The sequence below is a fragment of the Otolemur garnettii genome, unplaced genomic scaffold (assembly GCF_000181295.1).
Source record: "Otolemur garnettii isolate 467f Iridium unplaced genomic scaffold, OtoGar3 scaffold00011, whole genome shotgun sequence".
Lineage (NCBI taxonomy): Eukaryota > Metazoa > Chordata > Mammalia > Primates > Galagidae > Otolemur > Otolemur garnettii.
Genome location: NW_003852406.1, coordinates 3,782,283 through 3,809,690, shown reverse-complemented (window position 1 = coordinate 3,809,690; position 27,408 = coordinate 3,782,283). Strand labels below are relative to the sequence as shown.

The window sequence follows — 27,408 nt, the reverse complement described above, 5'->3', positions numbered from 1 at the left end:
ACTTAATATCCAGCATGCTCATGGATCTCCCACAACTGTTAGTGCGTGCTATGCCAACTTAGCTCAACACTGATCTAAGCCAAACATAACTGAAAGTACTGACTTGCCTACCAAAAAACATACACCGCATTCCAAAACCAAGTATGAATTAGATTTGGGATTATCAGTTTCATGTTTCCCCTCCTTTAATACAGAAAACTGAGACGTGGCTTTACTAGAAATGAGCTACATTAGAGTAAATTTGCTATAAAATTATTTATAACAAAATAAATATTTTCAATCCCTCTACACTAAGTGATATAGAAATCATTAGCAGTTTATAACATTAGCTTAGGTCACTTTTTTGGACACAAATATACTGTACAATCCTGAGTTAAAGGTTAGGGGTACAGTTTATTGGGGATCATAGTTAACCAGTAATCAAAAAGAAAACACATAAACCACAACTTATAATAATCCCCATTTTCATTAGAAGTACCATGAGTTCTTTTTACTTTGGTAAATAAGTTTATCTATGTAAACCATTGATCTTAATGGAGTAAAATTAGGCAGAGCTGCTGCTAGGATCCCTCTATCACCTTTTGACACTGATATAGTAAATAGTCAGGAAGAGTAGGGCAGGAGGATCTGAACCACAGGGCCAATACATCGGCATGAACTCGGCAATGCAGTAAGCAGGGGATGGATGGGAGCAGCTGACAGGCCAATAGCCCTTCATTGCCTACAACAAAACAAAAATGAAAATGTATTTAATACAAAAAGACATGAATAGACACCTCTCCAAGAAGATGTACAAATAGTCAATAAGCACACGAAAAGATGCTCAACATCACTAATCAGTAAGGAAATGCAAATCAAAACCACAACGAGATAGTACTTCATACCCATTAAGATGGCTAATTTCAAAAACAGTTAATGAAGATGTGGAGACATTATACCCTCATACACTGCTGGTGGTGCAGTTGCTATGAAAACTACATGGCAATTTCTCAAAAAAATTAAATACAGAATTACCATATAATTCAGCAATTCCACTTTTAAGTATGAACAAATGAAAGCAGGGACACACAGATATTTGCATACCCATGTTCACAGCAGCATTACCCCATAGCCAAAAAAGTGGAAATAACCCAAGTATCTGTTAACAGATGAATCAATAAACAAAATGTGGTATAGTCCCGTAAAACAGTAAGCAGGCTTAAAAAGGAAGGAAATTCTGACACACGCTACAACACAGGTCAACCCTGAAGACATTATGCTAAGAGAAATAAGCTAGACACAAAAGACAAATATTATATGGCCCCACTTATATAGGACATATACAGCAGTCAAATTCACAGAGATAAGAAAATAGTGGTTTCTAGGGGCTGGGAAGGAAGAGGAAATGTGGAGTTAGTGTTTAATGGGTATAGAGTTTCAGTTGAGGAAGAAGAAAAAGTTCTGGAGATAGATGGTGATGATGGTTACACAATGTGAATATACTTAATGCTACTGAATATACATTTTAAAATGGTTAAAATTATAAATTTTATGTTATGTGTATTTTCCAATAAAGCATTCTTTAATATAATCCCCCAAACATACCGATCTAGAAAGATAGCCACCAGAGTGGGCACCTGTGGCTCAGTGGGTAGGGCGCTGGCCCCATATACTGAAGGTGGCGGGTTCGAACCCGGCCCCGGCGAAACTGCAAAAAAAAACAGCTGGGTGTTGTGGTAGGCACCTGTACTCCCAGCTACTCAGGAGGCTGAGGCAAGAGAATCACCAAAGCCCAGGAGTTGGAGGTTGCTGTGAGCTGTGATGCCACAGCACCCTACCAAGGGTGATAAAGTGAGACTCTGTCTCTAAAAAAAAAAAAAAAAAGAAAGAAAGAAAGAAAGATAGCCACCACAGGAAATACAGCTCCAATAAATCTGACACTTGGAAGAGTTGATTTTTACTGATTGTGAGAAAGCTACTATAAACACAGAATTGCCTTTTTATAACTCTACGAACCTATAACGTCAATAACATGAAGTCTTAGTTTCTGTTGCAGGGGCTTTAGGGCAGAAGGCAGAGCAGCTTGAGATTCTGACATTTTTACATTTTGCTTCACATCATTTGCGAAGGATAGCCAGAGTTTGCCAAAGTCTTCTGTTGAGATTTTTAATGGCCTAAAAATAATTTTTTAAATTAAATTTTTGTCCAAAAGAATGAAATGATTCTAAACACATAAATTTCAAATGAATTATGAATGTAAGACATAATCATTGTAAATCTGTGTCCCACAAAATTTATGTTTTTAAACCAAATATAATTAGAATGCTTAGTATTAACCTCCAATCAGATAAAAATACTAAAAGGAGACAATATTAAATTTTAAATGTCATTTCAATAAGTCACACAGTTCTCTGAGTATTAGTCATTCCAGTAAGATTTTACCAAGTAATTTAGTGAATCATTCAAAATAATATGAAACTTTCCTTTCATGTATACTTTAGATTTGGAGATAATGAAATACTCTCTAAGTTATATAAGAGTATGAACACAAAGAAAGATCCAGTCTAGCTACTTGGGAGGCTGAGGCAGGAGGACTGCTTGAGCCCAGAAGGTCAAAACCAGCCTAGGAAAAATAATGAGACTTTGACTCTTAAAAAAAAGAGAGAAAGGGAGGGAAGGAAGGAGAGAGGGAATTAATTTAACAAAAAAAATTTTTTTATGGTTGGGAATTCATTAAGGGTACAACCAGGTTACACTGATTGCATTTATTAGGTAAAGTCTCTCTTATAAGTGTGTCCCATCCCCAAGAGGTGTGTCTCATATCAATGTTACACTACTATAATTTTTGCCCAATCTTTAAAGTTTTTTAAAAAGAACATGTCTATCAGTCCATCAAAGAGTACTATATTTATGTCTACAGTCATACATAAGATAAAATCCAGCCTTCGAAAAATATTTTAGTCTGTGACTTTAAAGTTCTATCCCATGATAAACATTAGTAGGCTGAAAAAACACAATATATATAACATGACTATTGTTCTATGTGTGTAAATTAAATTTGTTCCATGTGTAACAAATATTTTTTTAATAGTTTATGACTAAAAATTAGGTAGTTAAAACTGGGTATCTCTGGGAATGAGATTATAAAGAACTTTTATATTTTAACTATATTTTTCTATAGTATCTAAATTTTGTATGTACTGATTTTATAAGAAAAAATATTTTTTTAAATATACAGAAAATTTAATTTACACACATAGAACAGCAGTCTATGTTACATATATTGTGTTTCTTCAGCCTACTAATGTTCATCATAGGATAGAACTTCAAAGTCACAGACTAAAACGTTTTGAAGGCTGGATTTTATCATAATTTTACATGACTATAGACAAAAATACAGTATTCTTTGACAGACTCATAGACATGTTCTCATTGAAAAACTTTAAAGATTGAGGCTTGGAGCCTGTAGCTCAGCAGCTAGGGCATTAGTCACATACACCGGAGCTGGCAGGTTCGAATCCAGCCCGCCTGTCAAACAACAATGGCAGCTACAAACCAAAAAACAAACAAACAAACAAAAATAGCCAGGCATTGTAGCAGGCGCTTGTAGTCCCAGCTACTTGGGAGGCTGAGGCAAAAGAATCGCTTTAGCTCAAGAGCTTGAGGTTGCTGTGAGCTGTGACACTCTACTGAGGGTGACAAAGTGAGACTCTATCTCAAAAAAAAAAAAAGTCTATACATTAAAAAAAATTTCTTTTAAAAAGGACAGCACCTGTGGCTCAGTGAGTAGGGCGCCCATATACCAAGGGTGGCAGGTTCGAACTCAGCCCCAGCCAAACTGCAACAAAAAATAGCTGGACGTTGTGGTAGACACCTATAGTCCCAGCTACTCAGGAGGCTGAGGCTTCGCCTAAGCCCAAGAGTTTGAGGTTGCTGTGACCTGTGACACCACAGCACTCTAACAAGGATGATAAAGTGAGACTATTGTCTCCAAAAAAAAAAGAAAACTTTAAAGACTGGGCAAAAATTATAGTAGTGCAACATGAATAATATGTGGATGTTAAAAAATTTTACAGATATTAATTCATATTCTTCATTCATGGTTCAGGCAGCTTTCATTCTTTAAAATGTTCAAATATAATAAATACATTTATACAACTAAATGAAAGTAGATGATTTAAGAGATTGGTTTCAATTATTTTGGTAGCGCAGCACCTAATACAGTGTTAAACACTGCATGTTTAATAAAAGCTTAATAACTAAGTCAAGTAATTTTATTAAAATTCTATAAAGCTTAACAAACAGATTTTATAGAAGAATTAATCACATGAATGAAATACAAATGAGAGAAAATTTAAAACTTTAAAATAAAAAGCCAGAATCTTTAGCTTTAGTTTAAATAATACTTTCAAAAGTTTTTCCAGATCACCAACTAACTCCAACCTAAATCAGATTTCATATTACAGTCTCTCATTGTATAATTTATTTTCTCTTCATAACACAATTCATAATTTTGTGTGTATTTATGTAATGCTTAATGTCTCCTCCCTGGACTAGAAGTTCCCTTAAAGAAGGAACTTTCTCCAGTTTTTAACTGTTATACTTCCTAGCACCTAGCATAGTGTCTGTCCAGATAAGAGGCCTAAAAAATTTGCTGAATAACTTGAATTAACATTCCAGAAAGTATTTACCTAATGAAATCTAATAGTGATAAGTTTATGGAAAATTCCAGCTGAACAGAATTATCCACCATATGATAATTTAAAAAACCAGAAAGATTCTCTTCTGTAAAAGATTTTTCCATCTGCACACTATATTGAAAGTTTTTGGTGCTTTCTGCTTCTATTACAGGCAAACAGCATCCAGGTTGCTCAGTGATCTGTAAATAAAAAGTAATAAATGTATTGAAGAAGGACTGATACAAACTGCTACTTGAATACCAATTTTCTATTTAACTGAAGTGGTACAAAAGCATCCTAATGTAGGAAGTTAATAACAAACTATATTATGAAGATGACTGACAACTTCGCTTGACAAAAATTCACTAGCATAGACAGTTAAGAAATAATAGTATATAATTCAAAATTAAGTTAATACATGGTATCACATTTAAAATTCTATATAAAAATTCTACATAATTATTTTTTAAAGAATTATTAAACTCTAGTCTAGTAGTTCTCAGTCCTGGCTGGCACCAGATTTTTAAAGCTAGGTTTTTTTAAAAATAATAAAACAAAGATACACAGTTATCTTCCATTCTCACTCACCACCCTTTACTTAGGTTCTGGTGGTAGAGTTCAGGCAACTGGGCTGGGTTTTGTTTTGTTTTTCTATGTTCAGAGGTGATTTGAATGCATATCTAGCATCAGGAATTTTTGTCCTGATCATTCAGTACATTCTAGCTCATATAAGAGATGGGGTCATAAACATACAGGTTAAATCCCATAGCTTCACCAAGGTCATCCACCCAATAATGCAATTAAACCTATTTTCTGAAATCACAATGGAAGGGAAAGAACTGATGCCTGAGTTCTTTTCAGTATAAAAAAATCAATCAGTGAGGGAAAATAGGAGGCAATATACAATTTATCCGTCAATATCCTTACTCCTTGATGGACCACTTCGTTAAATATTTTGAAAATTTCATTTTAGTGTTTATGACAAAAGACAGTTAAAAAGTACAGTAAAAAAGAACACAAAATACACACTGAAAATGACACAGTAACACCATGTGCCATGTATTACTGTCAGTATTTAACAGACCTTAACTACTCACAGAAAATTAATATTCTCATTTTAAACATGAAGAAACTGAAGCACAAAGCAATTAAGTAACTTGACCAAGTAATGTAGCTAATGAGTTGCATTTTTTTTTTCTTTTCTTTAAGAAACTGTGTTTCACTCTGTCACCCAGGCTAGCTGGACTATAGGCAAGTGCCAACATGCCCGGCTTTTTTTTTTAGAGACAGGGTCTTACCATGTTGCCCAGGCTGGTTTCAAATTCCTGGCCTCAAACAATCCTCCCCCCTTAGCCTCACAAAGTGCTGGAATTACAGGAACAACCCCACCATGCCTAGCCCTAGTACAATCTTGATTATGCTCTCCTTCTTTATCTCTTTTGAATAATTCATCTCTATTCAAAATAATTAAAAAATCATAGCTTTTACCTGTTTCTGTTAAAGAAGTAAGAAGGATGGGGAAGAAATTTATAACCATTCAAAGAGCCAACAATAGGAACACTTAGTAAGCATGCTGCTGAAGGCAGAAATGATGAATGCCATCTAGGTATCATTGTCTTACCTTGAAATTTTCTGTAGGAAAAATTTCTAAGATAGCACTTTTCAATTCCAAGCCACTCTTATTAGTGACTGACCAGATCATCAACAGGCAATCATCTTTCCATATTTTGTAAGATGACACTGATACAGTTTCATTATTACAGACTTCTATAAGATTTGAATGCATGTAGTCAGTAGTTTCTTCCAACAAAGAAGAAGCTAAAGAGATTTCCTTGGCAACTGAGGCTGCAGTAGACTGAGGAGGGTGAAAAATTTCCATGTTGTTATCATCAAACAAAGAAGGCGTTGACAGGCTACAATTTGAGAGTTTCTCAACCAAGGGTAGTTCGGTGAGTGATTCAGAATCCAAAAGTTCCGAATTGAGAGAATTTGTTTTTATTTCTTTATCTCCTCTATCTTGTAAAGTATTCAAATAATAATGTCCTTCATACGCCACATTTGACAAAGAACTAAAGGAAGAACAGGTTATATTATGAATACTGGTTGTTTCTCCACTTTTGGTTTCCTTGACTTTCGATTTCTTTCTGAACTTGTGAGAAGCAGTATCTGCTTTTCCCAGCTGCAAAAATAAAACAATGATAATATAAAAAGAAATCACGCTACCAGCCTTGAGTTTTAAACGTTCTTCTATAATTTCAAACGAGCAATTTAACTTGCTACAGTTCTATCTATAACACATTGATTAACAAAGAATCAGAGATGAATAAAACGTTAAGCCCTAAAATTCTGACAGCTACATAACTGAACTATTAGCTAACTCTCATTTCTCATAAAGTCACATGGAATTGGGAAAAGAAATAAGGTCAAAAAGTCAGTCAAGAACGATTCTAAAAACTTGTTAAATTTCAGAATACCAGATTGCAAAACTGAACAAATTAAAAATAGTGAGAAATCTAGCCATTTTTTAAGTTTTCAGAATTTTCCTGCAGAAGCTAAGTTACTCTTGAATATAGGAAGGACTCAAACTCTGTTTTAGTAATCTATAACAATTGTGATTTCATGGTCTGTGAGTTAATAAGTAGGGAAGAAAAACTAGTTTTACCTCAAGAATCAACTAGTAGTGGCTTATTAGAACACTCAGCAGGAAAGAATTCTGTAACTGGATAATGATGTTTGCCATAGACTTAGGAGAAAGGAACAGCAAATTTGCCATCCTTATTCTAAACTTTCTGAATAGTGGTCTGTTGAGTCTACGTGAAGAGCGCTGATTCAAGTATTCCTTTATTTCTTTTTTTTTTTTAGTTGGCAAATTGTTTTATTTGTTAATAACATTGTTTTTTGTTCTCAATTTATGATTGAGGCCATTCCATAAATTCTTTTTTTGATACAAAGTCTCAAGCTGTTACCCTGGAGTACAGTGCCGTGCTGTCATAGCTCACAGCAACCTCAAACTCCCAGGCCCAAGCAATTTTCTTGCCTCAGCCTCCCAAGTAGCTGGGACTACAGGCACCTGCCACAATGCCTGGCCATTTCTGTTGTTGTTGTTGTTGCAGTTGTCACTGTTGTTCTAGCTGGCCCAGGCCAGGCTTGAACCCGCCAGCTTTGGTGTATGTGGCCGGCACCCTTCCCACTGAACTACGGGTACCGTCCACTTTCCAATTCTTAACAGATGAGTTTGTCTCTCATGTCCCAATTCAGAAGTTATCAAACAAGAACATTCTTTTGACATAAAAACAAGAAAAGGGGGAAGTGGGACTTGACTAAGATGTACATTAGGCTGCTTGATATTATTCAGGTCACTGATGTTCTCTTTCTTTTTATTTACTTTTTTGTCTTTTCTATGTTTCATTTTGGATAGTATCTATTATTTTATCTTTAAGTTTAATAATCTTTTCTTCTGTACTGTCAATCTGCTGTTAATCACACTGACATAGCTACACAGATCAAAAGACAGTGTAGTGACATTTTTGTTAAAATACTTAAAGAAAGTATTAAAGAAAAGGAACAGGCAGCCTAGCATAGCATTCCAAGAGGAAATGTCTTTTTAAAAAGATGACTCATGCCTGTATTCGGAGCACTCTGGGAGGCCAAGGCGGGGTAGACTGCCTGAGCTCACAGGTTCAAGACCGGCTGAGCAAGAGCAAGACCTCATCTCTAAAACAGCCAGGCACTGGGGCAGGCGCTTATAGTCCCAGCTACTTGGAAAGCTGAGGCAAGAGAATCGCTTAAGCCCAAGAGTGTGAGGTTGCTATGAGCTATGACATCACAGCACTCTACCGGCGGCAACAAAGTGAGACTCTGTCTCAAAATAAAATAAATAGAATGAAGATAAGAGGCTAGGTACAGTGACTCATGCCTGTAATCCTACCACTTAGGATTAAAATCAATCCCAGTCCTCTCTGGCTTCCTTGTGTGAGAAGAAGTGGGGGCTGAGAGGATACAAGCTAATGTTGTGTCATTAGCTTCACCTTCTGCATGATGCCAGCTGATAGCTGGGTGGGGTGAAGCATAAGGGGTAACCCTAAAAGGATTGAACATTATAAATTTAAATAGAAAAAATGCTAATTTCGAGCTCACCACATAAATCTGGTATTAATTTGTCACCCTGAAGTTTTTCCTGAGGAAAAAAATGTAAAAGAAAGCCATGCACTTGTTAAGCAGGCAGGAATGCTTCCATACCAGCAATGAGGTTCACAAATCAGGGCTCCACAAGCCTGGATATCATCCAACTTTGGGGTGCTCTTAGCATAGCATACCCTGGGTACCCTCTCACCAATCACAGCTTATCAGAACAACTCAAAAATCCAGGGTCAGTCATGCTGCTGCTGAACTGCAAATGTCAACTGAGACATCAAAATTAATTATTAATACGTTTAGTTTAAATTTGTTTTTTCTTATTAAGAGAGAATATCAAACCTGACAGAAATGGCATCTAGACTGGTGAGTCTAAAAAAGAGATATAGATAAAGAAATTGTAGCATGGTATACTATCTGGTATACTACTAGTGAGAGGAATTAAGGGAAAATTCCACCAAGGGAGGAGGATGAAACAACTAGGATGTCATTTTAATCACAACTTTGTACTAGGTAGACTCACTAGCCCACCAAAAGGAGGGTTCCATGGTATTCCCAGATGTTCAAAAATAGCACCATTACTTCACTCAACTTTTCATTCTTTTACTATAAAAATAACAGATCTGGGGAGAGGGGGGAGATTCAATGGAAGGAGGGTAAACGGTGGTACCATTCCTATGGTTCATATTGCAAGGTATAGGTCAAATCTATTAAGTATAGAGTATAAATGTCTTAACACAATTACGTAAATGAGGTGAAGGCTATATTAACTAGTTTGATATAAGCATTCCTAATTGTATATAAAGTCAGGACGTTGCACCCCATAAAGGCATCAATGTATACATGATCTATGTGTTCATGACTTAATTAAAAAAAAATAACAGATCAACATTAAAAGTTTGAAAATTGAAACTAATTTATAGCTTTCTTATGAAGAATTATAGCCCAAGAAGAAGAAGAAAGGGGAGACAGAGGGGAGGGGAGCGGTGAGGATGGGTGGAGGGAGGGTAATTGGTGGGACCACACCTACAGTGCATCTTACAAGGGTACATGTGAAATTTACTAGGTGTAGAGTATGAATGTCTTAACAGAATAACTAGGAAAATGTCGTTAAGGCTATGTTAACTAGTTTGATGAAAATATTTCAAATTATATGTGGAACCAGTACATTGTACACCATGATTGCATTAATGTACACAGCTATGATTAAAAAAAAAAAGTTTGAAAATCATCATCCTAAGATCTGAATATAATTATTTTTGTATAATTTCTTTCAGTTATAGTTATAGATAAAGCATAAATAAAAATTTATGCTCTAAATTTTTGAAGTATGTAAATATTTTTTCCTTTTATAATTCAATATTGATCATTTTTAGAGCTGAATAAAAGTCTGAGAGACTATAATTTATGTTGCTATTCACTTACAGTTAGATATCTAAATTAATTCCTAATTCTCACTATTAAAAATGCCATCTTGCAATGTACTTTTTCCACAGATACACTCCTACTGTTGAACTAGTTAGCCCCCTTCCCTTTGAGAACTGTCCCATCCACCTACAGAGCTGAGAGTACCTGTGATCGTATTTATAACTTTATCTGGACCTGACCCTTTATCCTACTTGACTGAAGTGAAGAGAACATCTAATTTAAGTAGAGCCAACAGAATTTTCTCTTTTAGGAACATATAGTTTTTTGTCCCTGGTAGCTCAGGAGCTGGGAGATGACCACAGATGAATGGTAGGGAAGCCATTTCTCACCATGTGTATAGATGACAGCCAGGAGCCTTTATAAAGTCTATTTTTTATACAACCAGGGGACACAGGTTCTTAAAAGAATATAATTGAGTACTTACCAAACTGATTGTACTGTCTGTTCCTAGCCCAACAAACAGCGATGATGCCAGCAGCTGCTTTTCTTTCTCCTCTTTAGATTGGGTAAGGACTTGAGCTTGATCCTTTTTTGTTATAGCTTGATCTACATTCTCCATTATTATACTCTCTTGAGGAATAGGTGGAGTTTCACTTTCATCACCAGTTTTGCTTTCTTTCTTGGGAAGATAGCCCTCTTTCCCCCATAATTTCTTTATACCTTCCATCTTCAAACTATTGGTCCTAAGGAGATTGATAATGAAATCAAGTCCACTTAAATAATAGCCAAATAGTGAACTTTCTTGGGCCATACTTAATAACCTAATAGTAAATGGTAGAAGGAAAACTTGAATGTTAATAAAGAATGCCCTACAGGTAGTTCATTCCCCCTCAATAATTTTTACTGCTAAGTATCCCTTTATAAATACTTCATTTCCCCCTTTCTTTCAGGTACCAAAAGAGTTTCTTAAGAAGTTTTAAAACAAAAAAAACAAAAAGTTATCCAGCAAATCTCTTAGAAGAAAACTGGCTGTCCCTGTCACAAGCAGATCCAAAAGTGGTCACAGGAACCACTAACATGATCCCTGCCATCTCCCAAATACTCAAAAGTAGCACCTCTTGAGTGCTACTCATGAGGGGATTCATGAGTACCCACAGTAGGATTACAGTGTCTATGTACTCCCTTTAACCAACACATTCCCATCAATTATTTACAAAAAAAAAAAAGAACAAGTCCTTAAATTTTACTAATAAGTGATCTAAATATTAGTTCAACAATATACAACAACAACAAAGGCATGTGTGGTGGACTCTGGGCTGTTCCATCCATGAATAGCTATTGCCCAGCTGTTGGGAGTGCTGTGAACTCTTAACCCCTTCAGGGATTGCCTTGGCTGCAGAGGGCCATTTCACCAAAGAGCACATGCCTTCCAGGTACCCTACATCCAATGACTGATGAGCAGAAGTATAAAGTCCTGGCCATTCATCTTGGTCCAATTTGGGACCACTCTGAAGGGTCATTCTAGTTCCAGAGCTCCCCATGGAGTCAGCAGAGGCTGTCATTGGCAATCCACTGTATCTTAACTTCTGCTGCCCAAACCTGCTTCTTTCCCCTTCTTTTCACAGATGTCCAATCCAACAGCACTCACTGTTGTCTATACTAAATGCCACTGCAGAATGTGCTGTCCAGGGAACCCAAACCGCAGTAACAGGCAAAAGGGGAGAAGGGATGCAAAAGGAGCCTGAAGCTACTTTAAAGATTTTTCTCACTTCATCTGCAGAACTTCCGATTATGAATGTAAACTTTCTGCTGTGCACTACATATAGACAGTCTAAGAAGTGGGAAAATGCATAAGAAAGCAACATAAGGCCATTTCATATACAAAACACGCCTCTCAGTGATATGAAACATACTGTAAAAAGAGTTTTTTTAAACATGAGTCATTCTTGCCTGGATTTTGACAACACTATAATACAAAATTTTACACTGTGTGACTCTGCATTATTTGCTAATCAGACCATTCTAATATATATGGAAATTCTGATCAAGTAACCTTCAAAAGATTAAGCGTATACTTTTAACTTAGCTTTAGAAATTCCCATTTGAGGTAGGATGCTGACAGATGAGAATTCTAAACTGGACTTATTACTACTTTATTCTCAGCTTACCAAAAGCTACAGAAGAGCAATTGTCTCCCCTCTAAAGCTGATCCATGTTGCCAATTACCTCATCCTCATTGACATAATGTGTACACTGTGGTCCTCTTTGGAAAGAAATTTTAAATTCATCCCTCACGTTCCACTTCACAATAATATAGCATTTATAATTCCTTAGCAGTTTTGCTAAATGCAATTTCTCTGAGGGCAGTACACATATACGTACAGGATTTACAAGGCCCTATCACATCCCCCAGATCCTAAGTCAGTGGTAAAGTAACAGAGGCTATCTATCACCTGTTGCGCAGCTAACAGTGACTGTGTAAGTTCCTCCCTGGATTTGGAGGGTTTCTGTTTCTTTTCCTCGCCCCTTTGTACCCTGCTTGGGGTCCTTCATTGTTGTCACCTTCACTATCATATGCCCACAAACCGCATCTGCTCCCCATGCTTGGAGCATACTAAAATTAAATGTCTGGAGGGGAAAGTGCCGAGGTTGTTAACAAAGCAAGGAATACAAGGCTAAGAAAGAGAATCTCAACTTACGCCATTTCATTCAGCATGTCATTCATTCATTCTACATTCCCCACAATCTATTTATGTCATTTTTCTCATAAACACTTTTTATAACCATTTCATTGAATGACTGGCAGATATAATCATGAACATAAAATAAGGTAACTGACTTCTTCAGGAACTCGAAATTCAAATGTCACCCTTCAAAGCTGTCACCTTTGATCGCTTCTTGGCCTTTTGGCTAAAATCAAGTACAAAGTTGTCACCTTTGAGGTTTTATCACATTTATTCCAACAACTGCCATTACTTAAAGTATTTTGAATTCTTTTAGATAAAGTTACTTCACAAACAAGCCATTTTCATTACTTTACTTTTATATCAGTACACTGACTAAAATTATTCGGACTAATCACTAATTTTATTTGGTGAACTCAGCTTTTAGATAATGATGATAATGACAATTATTACTAATAACGGCAACTACCATTTATCAATCAGTTACTATATACTAGTTGTATTATGCACTTCACATACATTATCTCATTTTTTTAACTGTTTCTAAAAATAATTATATTTCCTAAATAAAAAATCAACCTTAAGATGGTAAAATACAGCTCCAAAGAACACATTATCCTGCCTCAGTCTCATGAGTAGTTAGGATTATAGGCATGCGCCACCATGCCCAGCTAATTTTTAAATCTTTTTAGAGAAGGGGGGTCTCATTATGTTGCCCAGGCTAGTCCTGAACATCTAGCCTCAAGCAATCCTCCTGGTTCAGCCTCCACCTCTCCAATAGCTGGGATTATATGCATGAGCCACCACACCTAGCTCATATTTTCAATTTTTATCTTTTCTCAGGCTAGTAATATAGATGTGATACGATACTCTCTTGCAATGCTGGTCTAAGTACATTTCAGGTAAACTAGATTAACTATGATGTCCAGTATTAAATGGTGTATTAAATACATTTTTGACAAGATATTTTCAATTTACAATGCATGTTTCAGGACATAACCCCATTGTAAGTCAAGGAGCATTTGCATACACCTTCTTCAGAGGACTCTACAGCTTCCTCAGGTGAATCAATAACCTTATTTTATGTTCATCTCTGTATCTGTTAATCTCCCAATGAGATGGTTATAAGAAGTATTTCTTAGAAGAATGAAAATGTAGAAGGATACGCTGAATACTTACCTGAGTATGTAAGTTCTAATACACTTCTAATATACTTACCCTATGTATAAACACACATACATGTACACACACACATATATTTCAAGAAATGTATCAGAACTTACATACTCAGGTAAGTATTCAGTATATCATACACACACACACACAAATTTTAAAAACACATTACATGTATTACTTGTAATGTGCCCTTTTAAGCTATTATACTAAAACACACTATCACAAATGTGCTTCTCCCTTTGAAAATTATTTGAAGATGACTGAAAGAATAAACTTTTTGGAAGCCATCCTAAAATAAGCAAACAATGATCATGGTGACACAAAGTAGAAGCAGAAGGCAAACGGAATACTAAAAGACATTTAAACACGCCCATGGTCTCAATTTTAATAAAAAAAAACTTACTCTTTCAATCCTGTTTCAGCACTATTCCCAGATATATCGGAACCAAGAGAAACGCCAGCAGGAGACTGTCGGCCCGTGAAGCCAGATGAAGAAAAGGAAAGTCCATATGGTTCAAAATTGAGAACTAGAAGTTTTAAAACAATAACAGAGGTTTACATTTAAAACAAAGCAAAAAAAGCGTAATTTTCAAAGCTACCATTCAGTACTAAAATAATTCTAGATGGGAATCCAGTGACAACTTTCAAACTGTAAAAACTTTGGGGATGATTTAATCAAAGTTATAATGATAAACCAGCTACCATTTAGTGAATTTTTTTTTTTTTTGAGACAGAGTCTCACTATGTTGGCCCTTGGTAGAGTGTTATGGCATCATAGCTCACAGCAACCTCAAATTCTTGGGCTCAAATGATCCTCTTGTCTCAGCCTCCCCAGTAGCTGGGACTATAGGTTCCCGCCACAACACTTGGCTAATTTTTAGAAAGGGGTCTTGCTCTTACTCAGGCTGGTCTCAAATTCCTGACCTCAAGCAATCCACCTGTCTCAGCCTCCCAGAGTGCTAGGATTATAGGCATGAGCCACACCGTACCTGGCCCATTAAGTGAATGTTCACTATAAGTCTACATACTACTTGGTGATCAAAGACAAACTGTTCTTCATTTTTTTCTTTTTATCTCCCTTAGACACTAAAGAACAATTCAATTAGGAAAGATGCCTGATGAATCCAGGTCTCCTGGAAAGTTGCTGCTCTCATGTAAAAATATTTAATGAGCTATGATTAAATAGATAACCAAAGTATACTCAAGTTCTGATTCCTTTAAATTCACATAATCTAAATGAATGCAGTTAAGAGACATGAAAATTCATACTGTTATTGTGACAGAGCAAATGCTACTATCCATTCTTCCTTTCCTTCTCAGTAACAGAACCCTCAATTCTTAGATAGGTACATAACCACCCAGGAAGGAGACATTTCCAAAGTCCTCTGTCTTATGACTGAGTTCTGGCCCACAAAATTACATATACATTTTGTATGCAGCTTCTGGGAGAAGTCCTCCTGCAAGGGAAAATAATCTTTCTTCACCCCCTTCATCTTTCCTGATGGCTGGATTGCAGTATGATTGCTGGAGTCCAAGAAGCCACCCTGGATCATGAAGTAAACCACCAAAGATGCTAGAAAACCAAGATAGGTGGAGCCTGGATTTATATACTCAAGTAGCCATCGTCAACTCTAGGATACTTCTGGATTTCTTTATTGGGAGGGAGCAATGCCTGTCTATGTTGTACAAGACGCCACTTTGTTTATTTTTTGCTATGTTAATTTGCTAAAACTAATCCTAACTGGCAAATTTATTGTTTTGGACTACCTACATTATAACTAAAGGACATTCTTAAATCATAAAAAGTATCTTAAAAAACACAAATGTTAACTTCTGTAATTATTATCCTCATTTTACAAAAAAGGAAATTGGCAAAAGTGTGTCAAAAATTTACCCAGATTACAAAAACAGTAAATAAAAGAGCCAAATATGCACTCAGACACTCTAACTCCAAAGCTGTATTCTCGATTATTAGAGAACTGCCTTCTCCTAAGGAAATGGCCCTTACTCCAAAGAATACTAAATATTAATGTTTGTTGGTTAGCTAAATCAATGTGCAAAAAGAAAAATAATAATGGGCTAATCATCAGGAGAACTGAATTCTAGACATAGATCTGGTACTAAATACCTATGTGAACTAGACCTTCATTTCTTCATCTGTAAGACAGGGAGATCAGACTACATCAACAGTTTCTAAATGATGATCTGATAACCAGTATCAAGATAACTTCATTGCATCTCCTAAAGATTTTTGTATACATATAACCAAGCTTACAGGGATTCACATACAGAAGAGTAAGAGCTCAAAAACCTGGCTCATTTTTTAAAAACTCTTTGTGAGTCTCATTCACAATCATGTTTGGAAACCACCTGTTTCTCTCTATGGTCCTCTTCAGCTAGAATTCCTCTTTCTAAGCTTTTCAATCATCTAGCTTAACTTAATCACAGTCTATTCTATGTTGCTACCAGAATACCACAGATTGGGTAGTTTATAATGTACAGAAATTTATTTGGCTTATAGTTCAAGGTGCTGAAAAGTCCAAGAGCATGGTGTTGGAATCTAGGGAGAGCCCTCATGCTACATCATCCAATGGCAGAGACAGAAGGGCAAGCAAGCACAAGAGCAAGAGAAGACTGAACTTGCTTTTATAACAGCCCTCTCCCATGACAATGACATTAATCCATTCATAATGTAATCACCTCTTGTGAGGCCTCACTTCCCAACACTATTGTACTGGGGATTAAGCTTCTAATATATGAACTTTGGAGTACACATTCAAACCATATCATTCTACCCTGGCCCCTTAAATTCATGTCCTCATAATGCTAAACACATTCATTTCATCTCCAAAGTCACAAAATTCTTAAATCATTCTAGCATCAATTCAAAAGTCCAAAGTTTCATCTAAATTAGACAAGGGTGAGACTCAAAGTATGATTCTTCCTAAGGCAAATTCCTCTCCAGCTGTGAGCCTATGAAATTAATAAGTTATTCCCAACAACTGTAGGACAGGCATAAAGTAAATATTCTCATTCCAAAGGGGGAAATAAGCAAGAAGAGAGGGGTAACTGGTCCAAGTAAGTCTAAAAGCCAACAGGGAAATCAACATTAAATCCTTAAGCTCCAGAATAACCTACCTTGACTCCAAGCTCTGCCTTCTGGGGACACTGGGGCAAGAGTTGGGCCCCTGAACTCTCAGGCAGCCTCACCCCTATATAGCTTTACCGGGCTCAGTCCACCCAGTAGCTCTCATGGGTTAAGAGCTCTCTTGTTCCTGCAGCTCTCCTAGGCTGATGCTGCAAGCTGGTAGCTCTATAGTTCTCACTCCCACAGCTTCCCTAGGCATTGCCCTAATGGGAACTCTCTCTGCTCAGTTTTTCCCTAGTCAGGACTCTAGGGTGGTTCCACCCCTATTATAAGTCTCTGCCTGAGCCTCCAGGCTGTTCGTGGCATCCTTTGAAATCTAGGTGAAAGAAGCTATGTCTCCATGGCTCTTAAATTCTGTGCACCTGCAGAATTAGCACCGTGTGTACACCACTAAGGTTTAGGGATTACATCTTCCACAGCAGCAGGTCAAGCCGCATCTGGGCCTGCTTGAGCCATGGCTGAAGCATCTGAGGAGAACTGCACTGCACCAGAATGTGGATGCAGAGACCCAAGAAGACTGCACACCAGGCCCATTCTCTGAAATCATTCTATCCTCCAAGAGCTCTGGACATATGATGAGAGAGACATCTTGAAGACCTCCTGAAATATCTCCAGGGTTACTCTCCCATTGTCTTAATGATTATCTCTTTAGTACCACACTCCTTAGCAAGCAGGTAATTCACTACATCCTTGATTTGTTCTCTCAAACACTTTTCATTTTTTATATGGCCAGGATGAAAATTTTCAGTCTTTCCACCCCACTTCTCTTTTAATTATTAATATGAATTCTATGTCTAAGTCAATTTTTTCCTCTTCTACCTCACTGTATGCACTTAAAAGTAGCCACACAGCTCCTTAAATATTTTGCACAGAAACTCCTTCCCCTAGATATCCTAGTTCTTTGCTCTTAAATTCCTTCTGCCATAAAGCCCTATGGCCTGGACATAATTCAGCCAAGATTTCTACTACTTCATAACTAGGATTGCCTTTACTCCAATTTCTAATAAAATATACTTCTTTCCCACCTGTAATCTCATCAGAATGTCCTATACTATCCACATTTCTACCAACATCCCAATCAGGTACATTTAAATAATCTCTAAGAAGTTTCAGACTTTCCCTATAGCTCTCCTCTTCTGAGCCCTTAATACTCCATTTATGGCAATCTATAAATGCTCCTCCAAACTCTCCCAGGCTGTACCCATTACCCAGTTCCAACACTGCTTCTACATTTTCAGGCATTTGTAGCAACAGCACCACTTCTCCATGTCAATTTCTGTCTTAGTCGTTTTATATTTAGCTATATACTACAGACTGAGTAATTTATAATGAACAGCAATATATTTGGCTCACGATTCTGGAGGCTGGGAAGTCCAAGAGCATGGCATCAGCCTGGTGAGGGCCTTCAGGCTACTTTATTCCAGGAAGATGGGCAAGAGAGCACATGAGTGAGAGAGGGCTCACTTAACTTTTATAGCAACAAATCTCCCACAACAATAAACTCATTCCTGTGATAACAACACTAATCTTTCAGGAGGGCAGAGCCTTCATGGCTTGACCACCTCTTAAATACAATCCCAATGACAATTAAATTTCACCATGAGTTTTGGAAGGGACATTTAAACCATAGCACCCACTATCCAATACTGGCCTCTTTTTAATAACATCTGTGACAGTGAGTCATCCAGCCACTATATTAATACTTCTAATAACAGTGAAAAGCACAAAAAATATTTCCTGTGAACAAATTATAAATAGAGTTTAAGCCAAACAAAGAGCACAAAGAAGTTCAAATTAGAAGTTCAAAAAGTTTGAAAGTAGGAAAAAAAACAAGGAAAGGGATAATATTTAAAGAGCACACAGATAAAATTTCAATTCTGAGGCTCGGCGCCTATGGCTCAAGTGACTAAGGTGCCAGCCACATACACTTAAGGTGGTGGGTTCAAATCCAGCCCAGGCCCGCCAAACAATGATGACAGCTGCAACCAAAAAATAGCCGGGCGTTGTGGCGTGCGCCTATAGTCCTAGCTACTTGGGAGGCTGAGGCAAGAGACTTGCTTGAGCCCAGGAGTTGGAGGTTGCTGTGAGCTGTGATGCCACAGCACTCTACCCAGAGCTTGAGGCTCTGTCTCAAAAAAAAAAAAAAATTTCAATTCTGAGATGAAACAATTAAGATTATCGCTTAAGAAAGGCCTAGAAAGGTTCAAGGTTGAGAATAAATTTCAAATCACATTATTTTCATTCTTAAGTAAAAATTTCCCAAGATCCATATAGTAATAAATGACTAAAATGGTCAAAGATATTGATAACTTAAGTGGATGTGCAAGAGCGCATGTGTATATGAGACCAAAAGGAGAAAAACAGTAAACAGAAAGAGCCAGGAGAAGGAAGAAAGATGACTGAACTACAATTTAATGAATATGTAGATGGTTAATCAAATGAAGAATGAAAGCAATTCACACAAAAGAGAAAACATGAGCTAGAGGCACAGAGAGTTCTTGAAGTTGGAAGTTACTGAAGTAATCCAGGTAAGAGATAATAAACTATCCTGGGCTTAAGTGAATAATTCAATATTTAACCTCTTTGTATCCTTCATTACTTGAGGGGCCTCAATTTTACGCATACTACATATTATACCTTGTACTACAATTATTTTACACATTGACCACTTGACTGTATGTCTCTAATCATTCTTTGCTGGGTTTTAATCTTAATAATTATTTAATGTTAATTATTTGATTATTATTATTTAATTTTATTCTTGGAGAGACTAACAACTTGAACTTGATATGCCTTCTAAAAGCCATAGGTCAGTAGGTAGAAGGGTACATTGCTATCTTCCCTAACTATTTCTGGAGTTACCCAACATTGGGGTGGCAATATATTTGAATAATACATCGTATTTCAATAGAATAATTTACAATGACTCCTAAATGATTTTCTTGGATGGGAACTGGTAATAAAGTGTGTTCCCCAATACTCCACCTATTTTTGCCAATTGTTAGTATTTTATAATATATTCCTGAGATTTATTCTTAGAAACTGGACATTTTTCTACCCAAGAGAGTATCACTTATTAAAGTACCATTTAACTACTACTCTCTGCAAGTGATTTATTAAAAACTCAAATAAGATCAGTATCATAAATGATTAATAACTCTTTCCAAAGAAAATACTTATTTTTCCCTAATCTTTATTTGCTAATCTTTATTTGCTGTCTTGCCACCTCAATTCTATAATTCTATTATTTCCCTTAAGTATTTATTAAGCTCTTGCTATGTCCCCTGTCATGGCCAATTTCATTTTTTATAACCGTTTAAACTTATGAAACGTCAATCTTGCTTTAGAGAACTTTTGAAAAATAGATTTGGGAGGAGAGAGGAAGAGTTTAGTTTGAAAGCTTACTCCCATGTATAATGATGTTTCTGTGGGAAAAAATGTACTTGGCAAAGAACTGCATAAACTTGGGGAATGCCAGGGCTATCTATTATATTTGTGTCAGCCATTTAAACTATTTTAAGAAAGAAAATAGGCAGTGCCAGGAAATAGTCTCCCCAGCCTACCTCCTCTTCTCTATCCAACTCCTCACTTTACTAATGGCTACTGATGGCTTCCAGATATTTGAAAATAAGGATAGATAATGGCAATTGTACCAGGTATCCCTCTGTGGGACTCCATGTCCTGGATGTCATAAGACCTTCATATGCAGGATAGTCACAGGTTGCACAATTGTAATTTAAAACTTTACTTTTTTCCCCTCCAACACAGTCTATCAATATGCAAAGAGTTAGGCCAGTTGCAGTGGCTCACACCTCTAATACTTGCACTCTAGGAGGTCGACCCTGGAGGATCCCTGGAGATCAGGAGATCAAGATCAGCCTGAGCAAGAGTAAGAACCTATCTCTACAGGGATTGTGGCAGGCACCTGTTATCCCAGATACTTAGGAGGCTGCAGCAGAAGGATCACTTGAACCCAGGAGATTGAGGTTGCTCTGAGTTAGGATGATGACACTACACTCTAGCTGGGGTAAAGGAGCAAGACTTTCTCTCAAAAAATATATATACATACATAGAAATATGTATGTATATGTGTATATATGTGTAAATGTGTAAATATACACATATGTATGTATAGATATACATGTTTGTGTGTGTATATATATACATACACACACATATGTATGTAAGGAGTTAATAGAGAATAAATTGATTATACTTGGAAAGAGAACTGAATTTTCAAAGTTACTAGATATCACTGTGCTAAATAACATATAAAAAAGCTTTAAAAGATAGGGATCATATTGAATCTGGAGATTACTTTGGCTGGGGCTGGATGGATACTTTATAAATATGAGTCTTCCAGCACATGAACACAGGGTGTCTTCCATTTGTGTCTTAGGGTATTTGATTTCCTTTACCAATGCTTCATAGTATTCAATATTCTTTTTGGCATGCTATTGCAAATAGAGTTGTTCTCCTTTTCAAATAGTTTGATTAGTTCATAGAAATGCAACTGATTTTTGTATGTTGGTTTCATTTCCTACAACTTTACTAAATTTGTTTATTAGTCCTAAGAGGAGTTTTTAAGGAGTCTTTAGGTTTTCTATATATAGACCATATTGTCTGCAAAGAGGGATAATTTTAGAACCCTTGCCACTGTTGGTGGCAAAATGGTGAAGCCATTATGACAAATACTATGGTTTCCAAAAAAATTAAAACTAGAACTATGTATGATCTAGCAAACCCACTTCTGGGGGTTTCATGGGGTTTGTTGTTGTTGTTGTTGTTGTTGTTGTTTGAGACAGAGTCTCACTTTGTCACCCTTGTAGAGTGTCCTGGCATCATACCCCATAGCAACCTCAAACTCTTGGGCTCAAGCAAATTCGCTTGCATCAGCCTCCCTAGTAGCTGGGACTACAAGCACCTGCCACAATGCCCAGTTATTTTTAGAGACAAGGTCTTGCTCTGGCTCAGACTGGTCTCAAACCTGTGAGCTCAGGCAATCCACCTGCCTCAGCCTCCCAGAGTGCTGGGATTACAGGTATGAGCCACCATACCCAGCCCCTCTTCTGAATATTTTTCCAAAGGAATTAAAATCAGGATCTTGAAGAGATATTAGCACCCCTGTATTCGCTCCAGCATTATTCACAATAGCCAAGATGTGAAAACAACCTAAATGTCTATCTAAGGATGAATGAAGAAAACATGATGTGGCTCGGCACCTGTGGCTCAAGTGGCTAAGGCGCCAGCCACATATACCTAAGGTGGTAGGTTTGAATCCAGCCCGGGCCTGCCAAACAACAATGACAGCTGCAACCAAAAAATAGCAGGGTGTTATGGCAGGCACCTGTGGTCCCAGCTACTTGGGAGGCTGAGGCAGGAGACTCGCTTGAGACCAGGAGTTGGAGGTTGCTGTGAGCTGTGATGCCATAGCACTCTACCCAGGGGGAGAGCTTGAGGCTCTGTCTCCAAAAAAAAAAAAAGAAAGAAAACGTGACATATACATACAACAGAATACTATTCAGCCTTGAAAAAGAAGAAAACTACAATATGCAACAAAATGGATGAACCTTGAGGATATTATGCTAAGTGAAATAAGCCAATCACAGAAAAAAAAATACAGCACAGTTCTACTAGTATGAGCTATCTAAAAAGTAAGTTCATAGAATCAAAGAGTAAAATGATTCCAAGGAGGTAAGAGGACAGAGGTGGAAAGTTACCAATTAGCAGGCATAAAGTTTCAGTTAAGGAAGATAATGAATAAGCACTAGACATCTACTGCACAACACTGTATCTATAGTCAACAATAATGTATTTTGTACTTAAAAATTTGTTAAGAAGGTAGATCTCATGTTAGGGTTTTTACTGCAATAAAATAAAAAAAACAAAATTAAAAAGCCTTAAAAGAACAAATACTTTTGCAAAAAGATAACATTAAGTCTATTATTAGAGTCTTTAACTTTCTGTTCTCATTTAGTTGTACTACTAACTAAATACACTTACTACAGAGCCTAGAAAATAAGTGCTCAACAAAAGTATTAAATGATTAATAGAAAAGGAAAAAAAGACTTTTTAGCATTGAACTTTTTAATACTGACATTCTGAACTTGTAAACAGATAATATTTGTCTGTCTCCCTTTATTCATATACATTTTTCCCATTTGCTATCAAAATAACTCAATGATCTGATGGCTAGAAGATTGAGAGCTGCACATTTGGCATGCTTTGTTTTTTATTTGGGGGGGGTTATTTTTCATTGTAGATTTATTTGGCAATGTATAGTAAACTTTGTAAATCTGCATCAAGTTTATGAATAAAGAACCATTTGAAAATCAAAAATAAATAAATAACTCAATGATTTCTCCTTTATCAAAATTATGACATAGGTCTTTTCCTGACAGGCTATATTTCTTAAGTATAAAGTTATTCTTTCCTTCTTTAGCTGTTCATAACTTAGATAAGTGATCAGATATTTTGTTGAAGGAAGCATTCTAATACACTTAAGAAATACTAGACTGCTCAGAATGAAAATGAAACTCACTGGTCAATAACCAGAGTTGTTTTCTGAAACTTTTCCACAGATATGCTCACACTAGTATATGTCACCCCACTAGTACAGTGACCAATATGGCAATTCCACCTTCGAATTCTTTTAAAATTCCAGGATGGCTGCCGTATCTCTCTTACATATGTAGCATCTACGACTTGGAAATACCCGTAAGCTAACTTTTTTTTTCTGGGTCTCTGAAAAACCTAGTTAGAGCAAACAAATCACAAGTAGATTTAAAAAGGGATGGTAAAAGGTAAATGTCTTTAGTTATTGACTTAATGATTATAATATCAATTGCATTTTTTAACAAGTCTCTACAACTTTGCTTATGATAAGCCTAAGAAAAACTACCTTTTTCCTGAGAAAGCTTTTCCTCCTGGCGTTGGTGGTGGGGTTTGTAAGGTGCTACCCCTTGACTGAGTCCTTCAGCCACAAAACCATCCAGAAAAGATAAAGAAGCATCCACCTATATTAAAATTAAACAAAATTAGGAATTAAGAAAAATTATCCTAAATAACAGATTGTACATTAACATAAATAATTTCAGCCCATATACCCTAAACAAAAAATAAAAAACTTTTAAGAGAAAAACAAAGGTTTAATTCTAAAAATGCTATCCAATTTTCTGACATTCTGAAATATCCATAATCAGACTACCTGGCTAAGAATCTACCAATGTAAATCACTTGCAGTTTTTTTGTTTTGGTTTGGTTTTTTTTGAGATAGAGCCTCAAGCTGTCACCCTAGGTAGAGTGCTGTGACATCACAGCTCACGGCAACCTCCAACTCCTGGGCTTAAGCAATTCTCTTGCCTCAAATTCCCAAGTAGCTGGGACTACAGGTACCTACCACAACACCCAGCTATTTTTTGGTTGTAGTTGTCATTGTTGTCTGGCAAAGAACTCATAACTAAGATCTCAAAGGCACAAGCACTAAAAACAAAAATAGACAAATGGGATTTAATTAAACTAAAAAGCATCTGCACACCAAACGAAATAATCAACAAAGGGAAAAATATGTAGAATGGAAGAAAATATTTGCAAACTATATATCCAACAGGGGACTAATGTGCAGAATTTATAAGAAACTCAAACAACAACAACAAAAAACAAACAACCCCATTGAAAAGTGGGCTAAGGACACAAACAGATATTTTTTCAGAAGAAGACAAATAAACAGTCAACAAGCATATTAAAAAAATGTTCAACATTACTAATCATCAGAGGAATGCAAATTAAACCACAGTGAGATATCACCTTACTCCAATCAGAATATCTATTATGAAAGACAAAAAGTAAAAGATGTTGGCAGGATGCATAGAAATGTTGGAAAGTGGGAATATAAATTAGTACAACCTCTTTGGAAAACAATATGGAGATTTCTCAAGGAACTAAAAAGAGAACTACCATGTGATCCAGCAATCCTATTATTGGCTATCTACCCAAAGAAAAAGAATTCTAGATATTAAAAAATACTCTGCACTTGTATGTTTATCACAGCACTATTCATAATAGCAAGGATACGGAATCAAATGAATGGAGGACTGGACAAAGAAAATGTGGTATATATGTGCAATGGAATACCATTCGGCCATAAAAAAGAAAAAATGTCCACGCAGCAACACGGATGGAAGTGGAGGCCATTATCTAAGTGAAACAATTTAGACACAGAAAGACAAATACTGCATGCTGTCCCTTATGAGTAGGAGCTAAATAATGTGTACACATGGAAGCAGAGTGGGAAATGACGCACAATGGAGACTCAAAGGGTTGCGGGGAAGCGAGAAGAGTAGTAATGGAAGGTTGCTTGATGAGCACAATGTGTCTTACTCCAGTGATAGAAATATTGTAAGCTCTGACTTTACCACAATACCTCAATGTAGCAAAATAGGACTTGTACTCCACCAATATATACAAATAAAAATAGACTTAAAAAACAAAAACAAAGGCCAGGCGCAGTGGCTCATGCCTGTAATCCTAGCACTCTGGGAGGCTGAGGTAGTGGATTGCTTGAGCTCACAAGTTCAAGACCAGCCTGACCAAAAGTAAGACCCCATCTCTACTAAAAATTGAAAAACTGAGGCAAGAGGATCGCTTGAGCCCAACAGTTGGAGGTTGCTATGAGCTATGACACCAAGGCACTCTATCCATGGTGACCGCTTGAGACTTTGTCTCAAAAAGCAAAAACGAAGTGCCTTATTCATTCAACACCACAGATAGATGTACAAGAAAAAGTTATCCCTATGAAAGCCAATTGGTCACACCAGATGTGCAGATACCAATGCACAGACAAAAAAAAAAGAAAGCAAAGAAACATAACACCTCCAAAGGAACACAGTAATTCTCCAGTAACAGATCCCTACAAGAAGGAAGCATATGAAATACTTGAAAAAGATTTCAAAATACTGATCTTCTAAAAATTCACATTCTACCAACACAAGAGAACATAAATACAAAGAAATCACGAAAACAATTCATGATATTAATGAGAAATTCAACAAAAAGGTAGATATGATAAAAAAGAATCAAAGAGAAATAGTAGAACTAAAGAATTTGACGAATGAAATTAAACATATGAGCTAGAGCTTCAACAATAGATTAAGCAGAAGAAAAACCTTCTGAATTTGAAGACAGGTCTTTTGAAATAATCCAGTCAGGAAGAAGTAAAAAGAAAAAAAAAAAAGGAATGAAAAAAGTCTATGTGACCTATGACCATAAAACAAACGAATTCAAATTTGGGGAGTTCCAAAAGGAAAAGAAATGGGCAAAGGTACAGAAAACCTATTTAATGAAGTAACAGCTGAAAAATTCCAAAGTCTTACAAGAGATAGAGACATCCAGATACAGGAAGTACAAAGTACCAATACACTCAATGTGAAAAGATCTTCTCAGAGGTTCAGTACAGTCAAACTTATAAACGTCAAAGACAAAGATCAAAGTCTAAAAACTGCAAGAGAAAAGTGGCAAATCACATAAGGGAATCCCCATCAGGTTAAATAGCAGATGTCTCAGGAGAAACTTCACAGACTAGGAAAGAATAGGATGACTAATCAAAGTGATAAAAGGGGCAAAAGGCCACAAGGCAAGAATACTATAGAGCATTAAAAGGAGAAATAAACTTTTTCTCAAATAAAAAACTGAGGGAATTCATCACCACTAGACCACCCTACAAAAATGCTGAAAGAAATCCTACAACTAAAAGCAGAAAGGTGATAACTACCAACATGTAAACATATGAAAGTATAAAACTCACGAGCAGAGAGATATAAAAGAGAGAGAAATAAATCAAACATTATCACTACAAGAAAATACCAAACTATAAACAATGAGAGGAAGAAAGATCATAGGATACATAGGATATATAAAATAATTTTTAAAAAATTAACAAAATGACAAGAGAAGCATGAATGTACACAGTCTAAATACCCCAATTAAAAGCAACAGACTGAAAAAAAAAATTTTTTTTAAAGCGACAGAGGGGCAGCGGGTAGGGCACCAGCCACATACACCAAGACTGTCAGGTTCAAACTCGGCCTAGGCCAGCTTAAACAACAAGGACAACCCCAACAAAAAAATGGCTGAGCATTTTGGCAGACACCTGTAGTCCCAGCTACTTGGGAGGCTGAGGCAAGAGAATCACTTAAGCCCAAGAGTTTGAGGTTGCTGTGAGCTGTGATGCCACAGCACTCTA

The 27,408-nt window shown here is 36.5% G+C and overlaps 1 protein-coding gene across 2 annotated transcripts in view; it reads right to left on the bottom strand.

Annotated features, from left to right (window-relative positions):
* Positions 1–476: 476 nt before the first annotated feature.
* The window catches only part of AP4E1 (adaptor related protein complex 4 epsilon 1 subunit), a 79,785-nt gene continuing 52,853 nt past the window's right edge, over positions 477–27,408 (bottom strand). For both annotated transcript variants that reach the window (XM_003784353.3, XM_023510103.1), the window contains 7 exons: positions 24,070–24,184; positions 14,424–14,547; positions 10,645–10,903; positions 6,280–6,837; positions 4,671–4,858; positions 1,996–2,153; positions 477–721 (listed from right to left, as the gene is read on the bottom strand). In XM_003784353.3, the coding sequence (XP_003784401.1) occupies positions 561–721; positions 1,996–2,153; positions 4,671–4,858; positions 6,280–6,837; positions 10,645–10,903; positions 14,424–14,547; positions 24,070–24,184 (1,563 nt within the window). In that variant the 3' untranslated portion in view covers positions 477–560. The remainder of the gene's footprint in view (positions 722–1,995; positions 2,154–4,670; positions 4,859–6,279; positions 6,838–10,644; positions 10,904–14,423; positions 14,548–24,069; positions 24,185–27,408) is intronic.